The 19,795-nt window shown below is 42.2% G+C and overlaps 1 protein-coding gene across 2 annotated transcripts in view; it reads left to right on the top strand.

Moving 5' to 3' along the window:
- Positions 1–19,666, top strand: part of LOC139575792 (FERM domain-containing protein 5-like) — a 166,363-nt gene extending 146,697 nt beyond the window's left edge. Inside the window, exons 5-14 of one of the 2 annotated variants that reach the window (XM_071401097.1) lie at positions 785–882; positions 1,967–2,090; positions 3,105–3,192; positions 3,814–3,902; positions 4,223–4,286; positions 4,978–5,069; positions 6,706–6,780; positions 6,888–6,956; positions 9,501–9,607; positions 14,827–19,666. In XM_071401097.1, coding sequence (XP_071257198.1) covers positions 785–882; positions 1,967–2,090; positions 3,105–3,192; positions 3,814–3,902; positions 4,223–4,286; positions 4,978–5,069; positions 6,706–6,780; positions 6,888–6,956; positions 9,501–9,607; positions 14,827–15,419 — 1,399 coding nt within the window. In that variant the 3' untranslated portion in view covers positions 15,420–19,666. The remainder of the gene's footprint in view (positions 1–784; positions 883–1,966; positions 2,091–3,104; positions 3,193–3,813; positions 3,903–4,222; positions 4,287–4,977; positions 5,070–6,705; positions 6,781–6,887; positions 6,957–9,500; positions 9,608–14,826) is intronic. The other variant, XM_071401098.1, reaches the window with a different exon arrangement.
- The last annotated feature ends 129 nt before the right edge of the window (positions 19,667–19,795 follow it).

The raw sequence follows: 19,795 nt of genomic DNA, 5'->3' as shown, positions 1-19,795 counted from the left end.
TGCTGATATTCCTGCACCAAAACATCCCTGACAATGGCGCTTTTCCTCTCATGTCTTAACACACCTGGACACATGGAGTTGCCTGTAGACAGTTTTATCTATTGTGCCGTTTACTTTCCAGCAGGATTCTAACCTATTTGATATTGAATTGGAGAGGAAGCCTTCTCCACGTGAAGTTGTTTTGTCATCCTGTGTAGAACAACCCAGGAGCAACCAGGGGACTGTTTGACTCAAACTAGTAGAAGTGGAAAAGTTATTTCATCATCCTGCTTTATAGAAGAGTCTCATGTCGACAGATCTCTGAGGAAGAAAATTATTCACTATCTCCTCAACCTGAGAGATAAAAGGTTCCAATTAAGAGAAGGGCCAGATAAGGTGAAGTCCCCTCTGTGTTGGGCTGTGGAAGTGGCTGTGCTTTAGCTGGGAATGGAATGGTCTCCTGGGCCCTGTAGGCTAGAGGCAGGAAGGAGCAGAGACAGACTCAGAGACACGCGCCATTATTTGCCACAGGCCTTCCTTTTACCAAACACTGTCGATCTCAAACACTCCTCTCCTCTACAAACCCTTTCCAAACAACCAACAAACGAACAAAGAGTTAAGGGAAGAACATCGTCTGGGAATTTAAGATCAGGGCTCTTTTGGGCCGTCTGTATGACCCACTCATCCCTTTAAATGGAGCTACAAATGGAATGAAAGAAATTAGAAACAAATCATTTAGGTTCAGTACATCTCTTTGCTTGTTTGGAGTGGACCAAAAAACACAGTTTCTGATATTCCTTTGCAGATATCTAGTCTTCCTACAGATCAAGAGAGATCTGTACCACGGTCGTCTCCTGTGTAAGACGTCGGATGCTGCCATGCTGGCTGCCTACATACTACAAGGTAAATGGACCACAGCAACCCCATGTTTTTCTAGACTATTTATTTTATTGAACCTTCATTTAACTAGGAAAGTCAGTTAAGAACAAGTTCTTATTTTTTTTTTTAAATACAATATAAATATAGGACAAAACACTTCACAACACTACATAAAGAGAAACCTAAGGCAACAACATAGCAAGGCAGCAACACATGACAACACAACATGGTAGCAACACAACATAACAACAACATGGTAGCAACACAACATGGTAGCAGCACAAAACATGGTACAAACATTATTGGGCAAAGTCAACAGCACAAAGGTCAAGAAGGTAGAGACAACAATACATCACACAAAGCAGCCACAACTGTCAGTAAGAGTAAATGATTGAGTCTTTGAATGAAGAGATTGAGATAAAAATGTCCAGTTTGAGTGTGTGTTGCAGCTCGTTCCAGTCGCTAGCTGCAGTGAACTGAAAAGAGGAGCGACCCAGGGAAGTGTGTGCTTTGGGGACCTTTAACAGAATGTGACTGGCAGAACGGGTGTTGTATGTGGAGGATGAGGGCTTCAGTAGATATCTCAGATAGGGGGGAGTGAGGCCTAAGAGGGTTTTATAAAGGTGTTTGTTATAAGACTTAATGGAAAAATACCACTGTCACCTACTGTTTTCATTGTGATGTGAGTGTGTGAGTTGAGGTAGTGTAGTGGAGGTATAGGTCTAGAGCTCAGGCTGTAGCCTCCAGCACTGTGGCAGCATCCTCATTGGCATTCAGGCAGCTGATTTAAGGCTTGGCTCTCCTGCTCCCCTGCCACACAGAGACAAGGCCGCCATTGTCTGATTGTCTGGGCCTGGCTCTTACAGAATCTCAGGGCTGCATGAAAGAACAGCAGTAGAACAGCCTGGTTAACCTATAGCAGAGATATAGAAGAGAAGCTCTGACGGTATATACCATGACCACAATACATGTGGTTTATAACAACCAGGTCACTATGCTTTATGTCATATGGGTTACATAGGTCTTCCCAGTAATGTATTTGTGTGTGTTACAGACATCACAGGTAAAGTTGTTTCTGTTGTCTCCTGTGTTCTCCATCCTCCCCCAGCTGAGGTTGGTGACTATGATCCTGGAAAGCATCCTGAGGGCTACAGCTCTAAGTTCCAGTTCTTCCCTAAACACTCAGAGAAGCTGGAGAGACGCATCTCTGACATCCACAAGACAGAACTAATGTAAGGTGACACCTGTCACACTCCTCATTGTGATTTTATTTGACACATAGTTCACTCAGTCTCTGTCTGTAGTCTCCATGCACACCTGATTCTGAACATAGACATCATCCATCCCACTAGTCTCCTCTCTCCCTCTCTTTCCCTCTCTTTCCGCTCTCTCTCTCTCTCTCTCTCTCTCTCTCTCTCTCTCTCTCTCTCTCTCTCTCTCTCTCTCTCTCTCTCTCTCTCTCTCTCTCTCTCTCTCTCTCTCTCTCTCTCTCTCTCTCTCTCTCTCTCTCTCTCTCTCTCTCTCTCTCTCTCTCTCTCTCTCTCTACCAGATGATTATGATATTTGACTTAGCGCTTGTAATTGAATATAGTGTCATCATCAGCATGATGATTGTGGGCCTAATTTGATACAAGATCATCCTATCTCTCCTAGATAGAATGTTACATCCATGATGAAAATAGATATGTTGATGAGATACATTATGCATGACCCTAGCTAAGCCGTAGATATGCAATTTCATATCCACATCATATGCTGAATATACAATATTTTCCTAGCTGCTATTTGTCCAACTCTTCCTGCTTATGGATAGTGGGTGAAGGGACCGCAGTGACCTTATGAGTGTGTGTGTGCGTGTGCGCGTGTGCGGGTGTGTGGGTGTGTGTGTATTTCTCAGTACTGTACTGCTGTGTCATTAGTTTGTGGCAACCTGGGACAACTCTGCCAGTCAGCTGAACATCACATCACCCTCAAGAGGCTCTCTCTCTCTCTCCCCTCCCCCCTTCACAGTATATGCAGTATTCATATATACAGACTCTACTACTGTAGACCATCTACAGGATCTTACCTCTGCTTCCCTCTAGTGTTGGTCTCTCTCATCTTTCACTCACTGAAATGAATGAAACAAAATTCACTTTACAAATCATTAGCTCACCGCTGGAACCTTTTTCATCCATCATCACACAGCCCACCCCACAGTAATCTGTCGAGTCCCAGTAGACTGATGTTTTGTCCTCATCTCCCAGAGGACAGACTCCAGAAGAGTCAGAGCTGAACTTCCTGCAGAAGGCCCAGGAGCTGGAGACGTATGGTGTGGACCCTCACCCCTGCAAGGTACAAACACCATGAGAAGAGAAGGGTTCATTATAGCTCTGCACTGGCAGTCCTTTTAGCTCTCTATTGATTCCAGTACAGCCTGAACCTCATTTAATACAATATGATTTCTTTGCTATTCTGTTTGTGAGGCCAGTTGTACATGACATACAGATGTCGGATCTTAATTTGACACCTTTCGTCGCAGGAGGAAAATAATCCTGCAGCAGGAGGATTTGAATAATGAAGAAATATTTAAAATCGCCGCCAGGGGACAGCTGGAAGCGGTGTTTGTATATAAGGGATATAGTTGACCCTTGTACTGTATGTCGTAGCCTATAAGCTATATAAAATGGTGGTTGTTGATGTGTATGGTTGCATTTCAAATATATTTTGGTACATTTGAGTGTTGCAGTAATAGGACCTAGGCCTAGCGTTTGAGCGAGTGAGAAAATAATTTTGATGGCATGCCCTGGTCCCATTGACTCAACTGCTACTTTTCAGGGACTCACAAGGCTCTGAATTTGAATATCCTGATGTAGCAGGAAAATTCTCTGCGACAAAAGAGTGATCAAGTTAAGATCCGACATCTGTACAACAACATACACCGTGTATTCAATACTTGTGTTGTGTCTGTGTCAGGATGTGTCAGGGAACCCTGCCTTCCTGGCCTTCACTCCGTTTGGCTTCACTGTCCTGCAGGGGAACAGGAGAGTCCATTTCCTCAAGTGGTGAGTAATAATATGGTTAGCATAGTCATAACTTTTGTCAAGCCTTCATTGTTTTACAGACAGAAATAGTTGCATACAATGTAAGAGATGTAAGTGTGTAGTTGTTGCATAAAACGTGCGACATTTGGCTTGCCTGTCGTTAGCAATTGTTCTATTTAACCTGGCAGTCCAGAATCCCTCAGTCTCAGACCTAAACCTATTTGTCCCTCCTGACTAGAAAACAGAGCTGTTCTAATCTGCCAGTTGGTCACAATGAATATTTCAACTCTTCTCACTGTTCTGTTCGGTTTTGACTGGTCTTGTCTTGTCTTGGTGGGTAGGGACGAGGTGACAAAGCTGAAGTTTGAGGCAAAGACATTCCATATATATGCAAATCAGAAAGAGGTGGGTTCCATGACATGCATTATTAAAATGGGTCCCTTTCTGCTCTGGAATTACACAGTGAAATTCATGTAGATAAACCTGTTTTATGCATTGGAAATGGCCTTTGGGGAGAAGGTGTAATTTAGCCGTAATAGAGAAGTTAATGACTTAACTGGACATAAGATGGGGGTCCATTGTTGATAGATAAATGTGTACTCATTGTAGTCTCGTTCATAGAAATAGAATGAATAGAAGTGGTGTCTCCATTCAAGTCAATGATTGCTTAATTGGTGGACTGGCAGCCATTTTGTGTGTACCCATGCCAGAAAGTAAAAGCAGGAAGTGTACCCTTCAATCTGTGCTGTGATTTGAGTCAACTCAACTGTCATTACAAAAAATGTATTCCATTGCATGAGCCACATCAGTTAGCATCATTTGAATGAACATTCTGCATTACCATGGCAATCCAGCCTCAGTTTATAGAACATTCCAAAATACCATGTACATTATTGCATCACAATACCAGGCAGCCATTGCAAGTGTACCCATGAGTTTACCAGTCAAATGCCAGGGTAAGAGCTTCCAAACCCGTTCTATTCATTCTATTTCTATGGTTTTGGTAGCCAAGTCAGAAGATGTGAAATACAAGATGTGCATACTCTGTCATACTTAGATGTGCATATGCAAACCTACATGTGTATACTCACTGCAGGACAAGAAGATCATCTTGACATATTTTGCACCTACACCTGAGGCCTGTAAACACCTGTGGAAGTGTGGAGTTGAGAATCAGGCTTTCTACAAGTGAGTTACACTGACTATCAGTAATTTAATCAATCAATCAATATATGATACAATGTACACTACCGGTCAAAAGTGTTAGAACACCTACTCATTCGAGGGTTTTTCTTTCTTTTTACTATTTTCTACATTGTAGAATAATAGTGAAGACATCAAAACTATGAAATAACACATCATGTAGTAATCAAAAAAGTTTTCAACAAATCAAAATATATTTTATATTTGAGATTCTTTAAAATGACAGCTTTGCACACTCTTGGCATTCTCTCAACCAGCTTCGTGAGGTAGTCACCTGGAATGCATTTCAATTAACAGGCCTTCTTAAAAGATCATTTGTAGAATATCTTTCCTTCTTAATGAGTTTGAGCCAATCAGTTGTGTTGTGACAAGGTAGTGGTGGTATACAGCTGATAGCCCTATTTGGTAAAAGACCAAGTCCATATTATGGCAAGAACAGCTCAAATAAGCAAAGAGAAACGACAGCCCATCATTACTTTAAGACATGAATGTCAGTCAATACGGAACATTTCAAGAACTTTGAACGTTTCTTCAAGTGCAGTCGCAAAAACCATCAAGCGCTATGATGAAACTGGCTCTCATGAGGACCGACACAGGAATGGAAGACCCAGAGTTACCTCTGCTGCAGAGGATAAGTTCATTAGAGTTACCAGCCTCAGGAATTGCAGCCCAAATAAATGCTTCACAGAGTTCAAGTAACAGACACATCTCAACATCAACTGTTCATAGGAGACTGTGTGAATCAGGCCTTCATGGTCAAATTGCTGCAAAGAAACCAATAATAAGAAGAGACTTGCTTGGGCCAAGAAACACGAGCAATGGACATTAGACCAGTGGAAATGTGTCCTTTGGAGTCCAAATTGGGTATTTTTGGTTCCAACTGCCGTGTCTTTGTGAGACGTGACGTGGTTGAACGGATGATCTCCGCATGTGTATTTGCCACCGTAAAGCATGGAGGAGGAGGTGTTATGGTGTCGGGGTGCTTTGCTGGTGACACTGTCTGTGATTTATTTAGAATTCAAGGCACACTTAACCAGCATGGCTACCGCAGCGATACACCATCCCATCTGGTTTGTGCTTAGTGGGACAATCATTTGTTTTTCAACAGGACAATGACCCAACACACCTCCAGGCTGTGTAAGGGCTATTTTACCAAGGAGGGTGATGAAGTGCTGCAGCAGATGACCTGGCCTCCACAATCACCCGACCTCAACCAAATTGAGATAGTTTGGGATGAGTCGGACCGCAGAGTGAAGGAAAAGCAGCCAACAAGTGCTCAGCTTATGTGGGAACTCCTTCAAGACTGTTGGAAAAGCATTCCAGGTGAAGCTGGTTCAGAGAATGCTAAGAGTGTGCAAAGCTGCCATCAAGGCAAAGGGTGGTTACTTTGAAGAATCTCAAATATAAAATATATTTTGATTTGTTTAACACTTTTTTGGTTAATACATGATTCCATGTGTTATTTCATAGTTTTGATGTCATCACTATAATGTAGAAAATAGTAAAAAATAAAGTAAACCCTTGAATAAGTAGGTGTTCTAAAACTTTTGACCAGTAGTGTATGTGCTATTATTACAATGTTATTACATTGCTAAATCTCTTTGTCTCTGTTCACTCACAGGTTGGACAAGTCCAGCCAGGTCAGAACAGTGTCCAGCAGTAATCTGTTCTTCAAAGGAAGTAGATTCAGATACAGGTAAATACATGTACTGGCTATAAGTAACGTTTTGAAGATCCTTCAGTTAAGTTTTTGGTGATAATGCACGGTTGAGGGTTATGTTTTGTCTCTGTGTTGGTTCTCAGTGGCAGGGTTGCTAAGGAAGTGATGGAGCAAAGTGCCAAAATAAAACGTGAACCTCCAGAGATTCACAGGTGAGCCTTGGTGCTTTTGATGTCTGAGTTACACCATGGCAGTTAGTTTGATGTCTGAGTTACACAATGGCAGTTAGTTTGATGTCTGAGTTACACCATGGCAGTTAGTTTGATGTCTGAGTTACACCATGGCAGTTAGTTTGATGTCTGAGTTACACCATGGCAGTTAGTTTGATGTCTGAGTTACACAATGGCAGTTAGTTTGATGTCTGAGTTACACCATGGCAGTTAGTTTGATGTCTGAGTTACACCATGGCAGTTAGTTTGATGTCTGAGTTACACCATGGCAGTTAATTTGATGTCTGAGTTACACCATGGCAGTTAGTTTGATGTCTGAGTTACACAATGGCAGTTAGTTTGATGTCTGAGTTACACAATGGCAGTTAGTTTGATGTCTGAGTTACACAATGGCAGTTAGTTTGATGTCTGAGTTACACCATGGCAGTTAGTTTGATGTCTGAGTTACACCATGGCAGTTAGTTTGATGTCTGAGTTACACAATGGCAGTTAGTTTGATGTCTGAGTTACACCATGGCAGTTAGTTTGATGTCTGAGTTACACCATGGCAGTTAGTTTGATGTCTGAGTTACACCATGGCAGTTAGTTTGATGTCTGAGTTACACCATGGCAGTTAGTTTGATGTCTGAGTTACACAATGGCAGTTAGTTTGATGTCTGAGTTACACAATGGCAGTTAGTTTGATGTCTGAGTTACACAATGGCAGTTAGTTTGATGTCTGAGTTACACCATGGCAGTTAGTTTGATGTCTGAGTTACACCATGGCAGTTAGTTTGATGTCTGAGTTACACCATGGCAGTTAGTTTGATGTCTGGGTTACACCATGGCAGTTAGTTTGATGTCTGAGTTACACCATGGCAGTTAGTTTGATGTCTGAGTTACACCATGGCAGTTAGTTTGATGTCTGAGTTACACCATAGCAGTTAGTTTGATGTCTGAGTTACACAATGGCAGTTAGTTTGATGTCTGAGTTACACAATGGCAGTTAGTTTGATGTCTGAGTTACATAATGGCAGTTAGTTTGATGTCTGAGTTACACAATGGCAGTTAGTTTGATGTCTGAGTTACACCATGGCAGTTAGCTTGATGTCTGAGTTACACCATGGCAGTTAGTTTGATGTCTGAGTTACACAATGGCAGTTAGTTTGATGTCTGAGTTACACAATGGCAGTTAGTTTGATGTCTGATTTACACAATGGCAGTTAGTTTGATGTCTGAGTTACACAATGGCAGTTAGTTTGATGTCTGAGTTACACCATGGCAGTTAGTTTGATGTCTGAGTTACACCATGGCAGTTAGTTTGATGTCTGAGTTATACCATGGCAGTTAGTTTGATGTCTGAGTTACACCATGGCAGTTAGTTTGATGTCTGAGTTACACAATGGCAGTTAGTTTGATATCTGAGTTACACCATGGCAGTTAGTTTGATGTCTGAGTTACACCATGGCAGTTAGTTTGATGTCTGAGTTACACCATGGCAGTTAGTTTGATGCCTGAGTTACACCATGGCAGTTAGTTTGATGTCTGAGTTACACCATGGCAGTTAGTTTGATGTCTGAGTTACACCATGGCAGTTCGTTTGATGTCTGAGTTACACCATTGCAGTTAGTTTGATGTCTGAGTTACACCATGGCAGTTAGTTTGATGTCTGAGTTACACCATGGCAGTTAGTTTGATGTCTGAGTTACACCATGGCAGTTAGTTTGATGTCTGAGTTACACCATGGCAGTTAGTTTGATGTCTGAGTTACACAATGGCAGTTAGTTTGATGTCTGAGTTACACCATGGCAGTTAGTTTGATGTCTGAGTTACACCATGGCAGTTAGTTTGATGTCTGAGTTACACAATGGCAGTTAGTTTGATGTCTGAGTTACACCATGGCAGTTAGTTTGATGTCTGAGTTACACCATGGCAGTTAGTTTGATGTCTGAGTTACACAATGGCTGTGTTTAGACAGGTAGCCCAATTCTGATCTTTTTTCCACACTTTTCCAATCCTCTCCAAATGCTCCACTACACTGCCTCACATACACAACAGACATACAATGCAGCCACTGATGTCACTCCTTTTCAGATCTGATCTGAATGGTCAAAAGACCAATTATTGAAAACAGTATCAGAATTGGGCTACCCATGGCACCTAGTTTGAGCATGTTGCTTACAACTCTAGATGGTGTGATTCCCACATGGCCCACATACTGAATATACACTATATGTTACTGGACTGAGTCCCTTTGGATAAAACTGTCAGCTGAATTACCTCCACTATATATCATCCTATCTAGAAACTAAAAGGGTTCTTCAGCTGTCCCCATAGGAGAACTCTTTGAATAACTATTTGTTTCCAGATAGAACCCTTTTCGGTTTCATGTAGAACCCTTTCCACAGAGGGTCCTACCTTTAACCAAAAATGGTTCTACCTGGAATCAATAAGGGTTCTCCTATGGGGACAGCAGAAGAACCCTTTTGGAACCCTTTTTTCTAAGAGCGTATGCCTATAACCCCAACATGTAACATGTTTCCACAGGGCTGGTCTGGTACCCAGTAGGAGCTGTCCTTCCATCACCCACGGCCCACGGCTGACCAGTGTCCCCCGACAAAGACGGAGAGCTGTACACATCTCCATCATGGAGGGTAAAACACACACTGGCCCCTCTCCACACACATCAGTTACAATAATTTACAGTAGACATAGATAGGGCTGGATTAAGTCTAGTCATGTGTGTAACAAAAAGTTATAGCACACAGATGGCTGGTTTGCCAGACCCAGATAAAGCTTACTCCTGGACTGAAAAGTATGCTCAATGAATAATCTCCGTTGAAAGTGCATTTTAGTCCATTAGTAAACTGGTCCCAGATTGCATCTGCACCGCTAGCAGAGCTACTTTAAACCCTACATTTTCTTTAGAAGTGCCTTACAAAGCAGCTGCCATAAGATTTAAACGTGTCTATGCTGCTATGCTGCTATGGTACTTCACTGCTTTAGTGTCTGAATGGATTATAGCCTTACAGTGCCTCTTTTCTGGGGGCTTTTAACACACACACACACACTCACACACACACACACACACACACACACACACACACACACACACACACACACACACACACACACACACACACACACACACACACACACACACACACACACACACACACACACACACACACACACACACACACTGACGCACACACACACACACACTGATGCACAAAGCTTGTCTTGAGCAGTAACCTGAGTAGTACCTTTGCTATGAGAGAGCAACAGTTGTGTGTGTCATTCAGACTTATCCATAATCCACACACACACACACACACACACACTGACGCACAAAGCTTGTCTTGAGCAGTAACCTGAGTAGTACCTTTGCTATGAGAGAGCAACAGTTGTGTGTGTCATTCAGGCTTATCCATAATCCACACACACACACACACACACACACACACACACACACACACACACACACACACACACACACACACACACACACACACACACACACACACACACACACACACACACACACACACACACACACACACACACACACACCAAAGGCTGCACCAATTATCTATTCTCCTTTGTCATTCTTGCAATTCTCTCAAGAGTTGCTGTAACTGTAAGGTATTATTGTGGCAGGAGAAAGTCACCATGCTGGTTTGTAAAGAACATTCACAGTCCCTTTTACAGTATAAACAGGAACGTGAAGTAGCAACTCACCTACATGATGTCTGTTGCATTGTATTGTATTGTACAATGACAGGTCCTGATATTGAACACCCCCAACCCTGTCCAAACCTTTCCTGTTCTTCATTGGTATCTACAGTGGTAATAATAATCAGCCTAAAAATAGTCCTCCTGTCAGGGCCTCTCCATGTATGTCACTATGGAGCATATGGTTAGAAGGGTAGCAGTTTTAGGGGGTGGGGGGGTAGGATAACCACACTGCAATTGCGCCACATTCCTGCTCTCGGGATGTTGCCAGTCACTCTCCCAGCCTGCCTGGCTGTCGTAGAGACAGAGTGGTGTAGTGTAGCCAGCCATCGCCAGTCACAAGGACAAAGGGATAGGGGACAACAGCAGACAGGGGACAAGGGACAAAAGTAGAGCGGACAGACACAGGGGAAGAGTAGGGTGGTAGGACGGTGGTAGGGCAGTTGTAGGACGGTGGTAGGACATTAGTAGGGCAGTTGTAGGACAGTGGTAACTTGGACGCCGGTACAGTGCGCTTATTCACTCCTTCAACAGCCACCATGGTGAAATGCCTGATCCGGATCGAGACCAAGGTGAATGTGCATCTGTGCATGATCAACCACTGCTACCGTGATATGAAGGTCCGCGTCCTCCAGCTGGGGCCCAGACTCATGGGCAAGGTTCTGGGGGCCATACCCATCTTCCCTGCCCTCCCTGGGGCACCCTCAGCCTCTGGGTTTGGGTCCGCAGAGGCCTCCAAGGCTTCGACCAGGCTGAGCGTAACACCTCCTGGTTATGGCTCCAACAGGCCAGATAGCTCCTCCGAAGGTAAAGGACCTCATCATCATGGCACAGGATTCAGAATCTCTTACTAAACCATCCAGGGTTACACTTACACATGGCATCATGGCACAGATTCCTCCATCTAGTGTTACAGATCTTAGTAACATTGCTTTGAAACAGCTTTGGAAGCCATGGCCCTGGAGTCTGGGGTAACACAAGAAGCCTTCGAGGAACCTCTTCCTTCTCAGATTCCCTGTTTTTGTTAGAGATGGAACGATGGCATGTGGCTAGACGGAATTATTTGGTTTGGGTCTGGTGTCTCGAGTAAATGTTATGGCCGACGGCTTTGATTCTGAGTTGATTTGGTTTAAGGTCATGTTAGTAGTGTTGTAGAGTGACATCAGTGGCTGCATTGCCTGTCTGTTGTGTATGTGAAGCAGTGTAGTGGAGCATTTGGAGAGGATTGGTTGGGGTATTCCAAGTATTCATGGGTTGCATGTTTCGTCACAATATGTTTTTGAATGTTTGTTTTGGACTGATGCCCAACTAAGCAATTTACTCAATGCATCGTCAATGAGCGATGATAAAGATTTCATCAAAGTGGCTTGGAAATACAATGCCATTCAAAATGAGGCAAATAATTAGTAGGAAAACCTTTTTTCATAATTTTGATGTCGCCAGATTGACTTTAGATGTACAGTCGTGTCCAAAGGTTTTGAGAATGACACAAATATTAATTTTCACAAAGTCTGCTGCCTCAGTTTGTATGATGGCAATTTGCATAGACTCCAGAATGTTATGAAGAGTGATCAGATGAATTGCAATTAATTGCAAAGTCCCTCTTTGCCATGCAAATTAACTGAATCCCCCAAAAACATTTCCACTGCATTTCAGCCCTGCCACAAAAGGACCAGCTGACATCATGTCAGTGATTCTCTCGTTAACACAGGTGTGAGTGTTGACGAGGACAAGGCTGGAGATCACTCTGTCATGCTGATTGAGTTTGAATAACAGACTGGAAGCTTCAAAAGGAGGGTGGTGCTTGGAATCATTGTTCTTCCTCTGTCAACCATGGTTACCTGCAAGGAAACATGTGCCGATATTTTTGTCAGATGTTACTATGGAATACTGAAGTATAATTACAAGCATTTCATACGTGTCAAAGGCTTTTATTGACAATTACATGAAGTTGATGCAACGAGTCAATATTTGCAGTGTTGACCCTTATTTTTCAAGACCTCTGCAATCCACCCTGGCATGCTGTCAATTCACTTCTGGGCCACATCCTGACTGATGGCAGCCCATTCTTGCATAATCAATGCTTAGAGTTTGTCAGAATTTGTGTTGTTTTTTTGTCCACCCGCCTCTTGAGGATTGACCACAAGTTCTCAATGGGATTAAGGTCTGGGGAGTTTCCTGGGCATGGACCCAAAATATCGATGTTTTGTTCCCCGAGCCACTTAGTTATCACTTTTGCCTTATGACAAGGTGCTCCATCATGCTGGAAAAGGCATTGTTCATCACCAAACTGTTCTTGGATGGTTGGGAGAAGTTGCTCTCCGAGGATTCTTTATTCATGGCTGTGTTCTTAGGCAAAATTGTGAGTGAGCCCACTCCCTTGGCTGAGAAGCAACCCCACACATGAATGGTCTCAGGATGCTTTACTGTTGGCATGACACAGGACTGATGGTAGCGCTCACCTTGTCTTCTCCGGACAAGCTTTTTTCTGGATGCCCCAAACAATCGGAAAGGGGATTCATCAGAGAAAATGACTTTACCCCAGTCCTCAGCAGTTCAATCCCTGTACCTTTTGCAGAATATCAGTCTGTCCCTGATGTTTTTCCTGGAGAGAAGTGACTTCTTTGTTGCCCTTCTTGACACCAGGCCATCCTCCAAAAGTCTTCGCCTCACTGTGCGTGCAGATGCACTCACACCTGCTTGCTGCCATTCCTGAGCAAGCTCTGTACTGGTGGTGCCACGATCCAGCAGCTGAATCAACTTTAGGAGACGGTCCTGGCGCTTGCTGGACTTTCTTGTGCGCCTTGAAGCCTTCTTCACAACAATTGAACCGCTCTCCTTGAAGTTCTTGATGATCCGATAAATGGTTGATTTAGATGCAATCTTACTGGCAGCAATATCCTTGCCTGTGAAGCCCTTTTTGTGCAAAGCAATGATGACGGCACATGTTTCCTTGCAGGTAACCATGGTTGACAGAGGAAGAACAATGATTCCAAGCACCCTCCTTTTGAAGCTTCCAGTCTGTTATTCAAACTCAATCAGCATGACAGAGTGATCTCCAGCCTTGTCCTCGTCAACACTCACACCTGTGTTAACGAGAGAATCACTGACATGATGTCAGCTGGTCCTTTTGTGGCAGGGCTGAAATGCAGTGGAAATGTTTTTGGGGGATTCAGTTAATTTGCATGGCAAAGAGGGACTTTGCAATTAATTGCAATTCATCTGATCACTCTTCATAACATGAGGCAGCAGACTTTGTGAAAATTTATATTTGTGTCATTCTCAAAACTTTTGGCCACGACTGTAGTATAGCGTTAGCTAGCTAGCTAAGATTGAGTGGACACCGGATTTTAGCTAGCTATCGTTAGCATTGCTAGCTATTTTTGATTAACTTAGCTAGCTAATGACAACATTGCCTTGTCTAAAGTAAATTTGACAACATGATAATGCTGGAAAAGTTGTTTCCTACTAAACATTTGACTACTTTAGCAATATCATCGTATTTGCAGGCAGTATAGTGTAATTTAGACTAAACAGTCGTTTGCCTCCGTCCAGAATGACTGGGTTTATCAGGATTTTAGGGCACCACTGTGGCGCCACCGATAGAGGCCGGGTTGAGAACGTTCATAACAATGGCATGACGCGACTGAGTGATGGAGGTGAAACATGAATATTTAGGTCAGAGGGGCCTACTGTATTAGAACACCTTTATTCCTCTGTGTTCGACTTGATCATTCTATTTAGCAGGACAAGGTAGTATCTACAACCTATAATGAATGTGTGTGAGAGTGAAACCTATGATCCTCCATGAGGACTCTGATTCTCCCCCTAGATCGTTTTAAAGGCTAGCTGAGCTCTCTATTTTCACATTAACACTCTGGGCTACAGAGTAGATCCTGCCTCTCATCCCAAAGGTCTCCTGACTCAGGGATTGACATGAATAACTAGATCTGAACACTGAACTGAGAGACACAATATCTCTCTGCCCCAATGTGTAGTTTTGTTCCATGGTACACTGATATGTGTTATGTGGATTCACTAGTTGTGTAATAGGAGTTGTTGCTCATTGTCTTTATGATGGGATACATTTTCACAGCTCTGAGTTTGATGTTTCTTCTACTATCTCTATCTCTTTCAGGCCTGGAGTCCCTACGAGACTCCGCCCACTCCACACCTGTGCGTTCTGTCTCCCACGGCGACTCCTTCATGCCGCGACACCGTCACCACACAACAGATGCCGGCGAGGGCGGGTCATCCCAGCGGGTCATCTCTGACGAGGCCTATTGCCCCTCGGACAGTGTGCTGCCCACCCCCACGGCCGAACACAGCCTGGAGCTAGCCGTGGCGCGCCACCCTAATGGAGCCCCCTGCAGCATCGAAGAGGAGGAGTCGGAGGCCGGGACTCCTGAGGGACAGGTGGCTGAGTTTGGCCCCGACGGCAGAGTGCTTCGGCTGGGTCGGACCAGGAAGTCTCTCCCTAACAACGAGGTGCAGGAGCTACATAAGTTCATCCTGAGTGTGTTGCGTATGTTCCTGGTGACCATGGGACTGCTGTTTGCCCTGCTCTCCCTCCTCATCATGCTGACTGAGTCTGACCTGGACATCGCCTTCCTCCGGGACATACGCAAGACGCCTGAGTTCCAGCAGTTCCACTTTGAGTATTTCTGCCCTCTCAGACGGTGGGTTGCCTGCAAGTTCCGCTGGATGGGTGGCTTCCTTATAGACAAGTGAGAAAGACTGAGCGATGGAGGGAGAGAAAGAGGAGTGAATGAAAAAGAGGCCTCCTCTGAGAGGACATACGCGAAGGATGGAGGGAGGATAGGAGAAAGTAAAGAAAGGCTGTAGACAGGAAGGGAGGGCTGCTCCATCTGAAAGGGAAATAGCCTACAAGCTTCTCCCTCAAGTCACTTCCTGTTACAAGCCAAGGACCGCCCCCTTCGCTGACCCTCTTCCTTTTTCTAACCATCAGACTGAACGGAGGACATTTTCTGAGCTCATGTTTTACTTTGGAAATTCAGGTCATTTCAAGGTACTTTATTTTTTACCAAGAGACAAGGCAACAGAGTTATAAAACGACATAAAATGAGACATCTGAGGTCTGTTATAGGCCTGGGAGGAAACACATATTATTCAACCAACAAAACAACAACAGTTGCCTTTATTTTCTATTACTTCATATGAACATCAATTGTAAGAGAGAAAAAAACTGTATAAAATTAAGATGGATACAAATATATTAGATTTGACATTGATATAAAAACAGAGGTGTGAAGTGTTGAGTTGTGTACTGTCCAATGAGTTTGAGCTGAGAAAGGATGAGAGAGAGAGATGAAAAACCATGCCTTTTACTCATTTGGGGTCAACATCTAAAACATTCATGATAATCATTCTAATGCTGCTGAAACTTTCATTTGGGCTGCTATTGGAGGGGAAACATTTCTACTGGCAGGAGTACTGAAGTCTGGAGTCTGAAAAAGAAACAAAGATATTATATTCAATAGAAGATGTAAAAAGAAACGTTTTTGAATGTACAGTACCATTCAAAAGTTTGGACACACCTACTCACAACACTCATCCAGAGTTTTCTTTATTTTTACTATTTTCTACATTGTAGAATAATAGTGAAGACATCACAACTATGAAATAACATATATGGAACCATTTAGTAACCAAAACAGTGTTAAACAAATAAAAATATATTTTACATTCTTCAAAGTAGCCACCCTTTGCAGAATGAAGAAAAAGCAGCCAACAAGTGCTCAGCATATGTGGGAACTCCTGTTGGAAAAGCATTCCAGGTGAAGCTGGTTGAGAGAATGCCAAGAGTGTGCAAAGCTGTCATCAATGCAAAGGGTTGCTACTTTGAAGAATCTAAAATCTAAAATATATTTTGATTTGTTTAACACTTTATTGGTTATTACATGTGTTATTTCATAGTTTTGATGTCTTCACTATTATTCTACAATGTAGACAATAATAAAAAAAATAAAGAAAAACCCTTGAACGAGTACGTATGCCCAAACTTTTGACTGGTACTGTACATATACACTGAGAATACCAAACATTAGGAACAGTCTCAATTCGCCGATGCATGAACTCAAAAAGGTGTTGAAAGCGTTCCACAAGGATGCTGGCCCATGTTGACTCCAATGCTTCCCACAGTCAAGTTAGCTGGATGTCCTTTGGGTGGTGGACCATTCTTGATACACATGGGGAACTGTTGAGCATGAAAAACCCAGCAGTGTTGCAGTTCTTGACACAAATTGGTGTGCCTGGCACCTACTACCATACCCCATTCAAAGGCACTTAAATCTTTTGTCTTGCCCATTCACCCTCTGTATGGCACACATACACAATCCATGTCTCAATTGTCTCAAGGCTTAAAAATCCTTCTATAACCTGTCTCCTCCCCTTCATCTACACTGATTGAAGTAGATTAAACAAGTGACATCAATAAGGGGGGCTTTCACCTGGTGAGTCTATGTCATGGAAAGAGTAGGTGTTCTTAATGTTTTGTACACTCAGTGTACTATACTGTCTTGTAAGAAAGTTGAAGAATATCTGTGTAATGACTGTGGGTGTCCTAAACTTGGTTTATAGTTTGTTTGTTAATTAACCATCATTACAAATTGGCATGGAACAATCAAGAGACAGTCATACAGTACATCAAAACTATAAACCAAATTAATGGAATTGTTGTATTTTCTGATTTCAAATGGCATCAGATAGAATACTGTTACCAATTATTTTAATCAATGTATAAAAACTAGCAATCATGAGTTTTTTAAAGAAACTTTAAAAAAAAGATCAATCAAACTAGATGCAATGGTGTTCTTTGTTATTATTATGTGACCTGGAAAGTACAGTAGGGGGTAGAACACAGTGGCCAACCTCTTGAAAACACTGACTAGATGTGCAATAATATAATGATAAAAACTATGAGTATTTTAAAGTTGGATATGGTACATTTTAGTTTATTAAATGTGCACTTTGAAATAAATAATTCTGGTTATTTTCCAAAGGTATAAGAAAATGAACATGCCTGCTGTGAACATGCCTAGGTGAAAAATACATTTCAACTTGTAGTTGTGCTAATGCATTGGGTTATTTTAAAATGTTGAATATATTGAAGTCCTGCTGAATTATTTTGTACAAAGTAGAGTCTCCTTATATTTAGAGTTTTCCTTGTATAACCTATTTTAACTGAACTAGTGTTATTTTTTATCATTGAAAATTATACTTTTTTTGCGCAGTGATTCAGATGAGGACTAGAATTTTAAAAGAAATAAGCAGAGTAGTTAGAGATTCAGGGACGGTTTCCTGGACCCATATTAAGCCTACACCTGAGCTATGGCATCCTTAATGGTGCATCTCCATTCAAAGTGCTTTGTAGTCTAGGAATCGGTTTAACCTGGGCCAGGGAAAGTTTTTGTCAGGTTTACCTCCAAATCCACCTAAGGGAGCATTATACACTCTCATTTTCACACTGTCTTTACATGTCTACCAAAGATACCTCTCTGCAGCCTCAGTGGTACTTCACATGAGAGCTAGAGTTCCTGAGGAGGATTTGGGAGAGGGTTGACTAGTGAAGAGCTGCAGAACAGGACAATGATAATCACTACAAGCTTCTATTATATTGTCCTTAGCCAGCACTCTATCTGTTGGCTTAGAATAAACAAGTTGAGAGAGGGAATAGCATCGATTTAGGGTTGAAAAATTCTGGAAAATGTCCACAAATTACCATGCTTTCCAGGAATCCCAGTTGGAAGATTACTGGAAACGGGAGGGAATAAGCAGAAAATCTGTAATTCTCGTACCAGGAATTCTGGAATTTTGGGAAAGTGACCAGAAATTTTGCAACCCTTCATAGACTCAAGATAAAAGTATCTTTCTACATCATCATTTGGTTTTGCATCAGTACAATCCTATCAGACATATGTATATTGTTTAAATGTTATAATCCCTCAATAGACTAGTGTATGGTGGGTTTAATAAATAATATAGATTTATGAATTAATGTGGTCTGCTATGCAGCAATATTAAGATAATGACAAGTGGTTGGTACCTGATTGGTGTATTAGATTAAAGTGATTGATTTTGTTTGACGTTGTGGAAGGCCAGTCAAGGCAGAAGATTTAGATTTTTATACCTCAGATCGCAACTTTGATTTTCAGTTCAATGTGTATGACAAACAATACAACCTTATTTGAGCAATAATGAAAACATTTGAAAATAATGAAATGTTGAAATCAATGTGGGCAGCTACAGACAGAAAAAGTAAGTGATGTTTTTTGTTTTGTTTTGATGTGTTCTGTCTTTCCATATAGGATCACTGGATATTCAAGTGACATGTTTTTCATGATTAGCCTACCTACCGTTATACTGGTGAACCTAGCTTCTTAATGCACGGGATGAGATGATGATGAGAATATGGTGTAGCAGTAGCATGCAGCTCAGTGTTGATTGCAATGGGTGCGTTCCAGGTTGTTGCAGTCATGCTGCACATCTCGAAAGATCTCTATAAATCAATAGCAATATCATATCAGTGTGGTTCCGGAGATGTGCAAACATGTCTCCAGGGGTCGTATTCACTAGAAACCAAACTGAAGAAACAAACAGGGAGGGACTACCTTAACTTAATTTTTTCTTTGCAAGACATTTTCCTACGGTGTGTAATGTAACTAATGAATACTAGCGACCCAGGAGGTAAGATCTGACAATCTGAGCAGTGTGACTGCAATGAAGACGACCTGGAACGTCCCCAATGACTCCAGTGTTAGGAACACCCAGACAGCCTCTGCAATGTCCTTCTGTTAGCTCCCTTACTGTCTCATGGCCATGCATATGGATCGGTCTCTGTAAGCATGTCTTCTGTATTTCTGTTGTTACTCCCAATCAAGACTGAATATTTTTTATCACAGGATGAAGACTGGTGTATTCGATGATTCATTTATCAATAAATATAATTTATTCTTAAATGTGTGTGCCATATCCTTCACCTCGTGAGTCTTACTCATACCATCTCAACCATTGTAACACTTATTTTCTAACAGTATAAAATACTATACAATATTTGTTATTTCTGATGGTTCCTTGTAAACCTTACC

Source organism: Salvelinus alpinus, chromosome 5 (assembly GCF_045679555.1).
Source record: "Salvelinus alpinus chromosome 5, SLU_Salpinus.1, whole genome shotgun sequence".
Lineage (NCBI taxonomy): Eukaryota > Metazoa > Chordata > Actinopteri > Salmoniformes > Salmonidae > Salvelinus > Salvelinus alpinus.
Note: the sequence above shows the minus strand (reverse complement) of the source record. Positions and strands in the feature narration are given on the sequence as shown.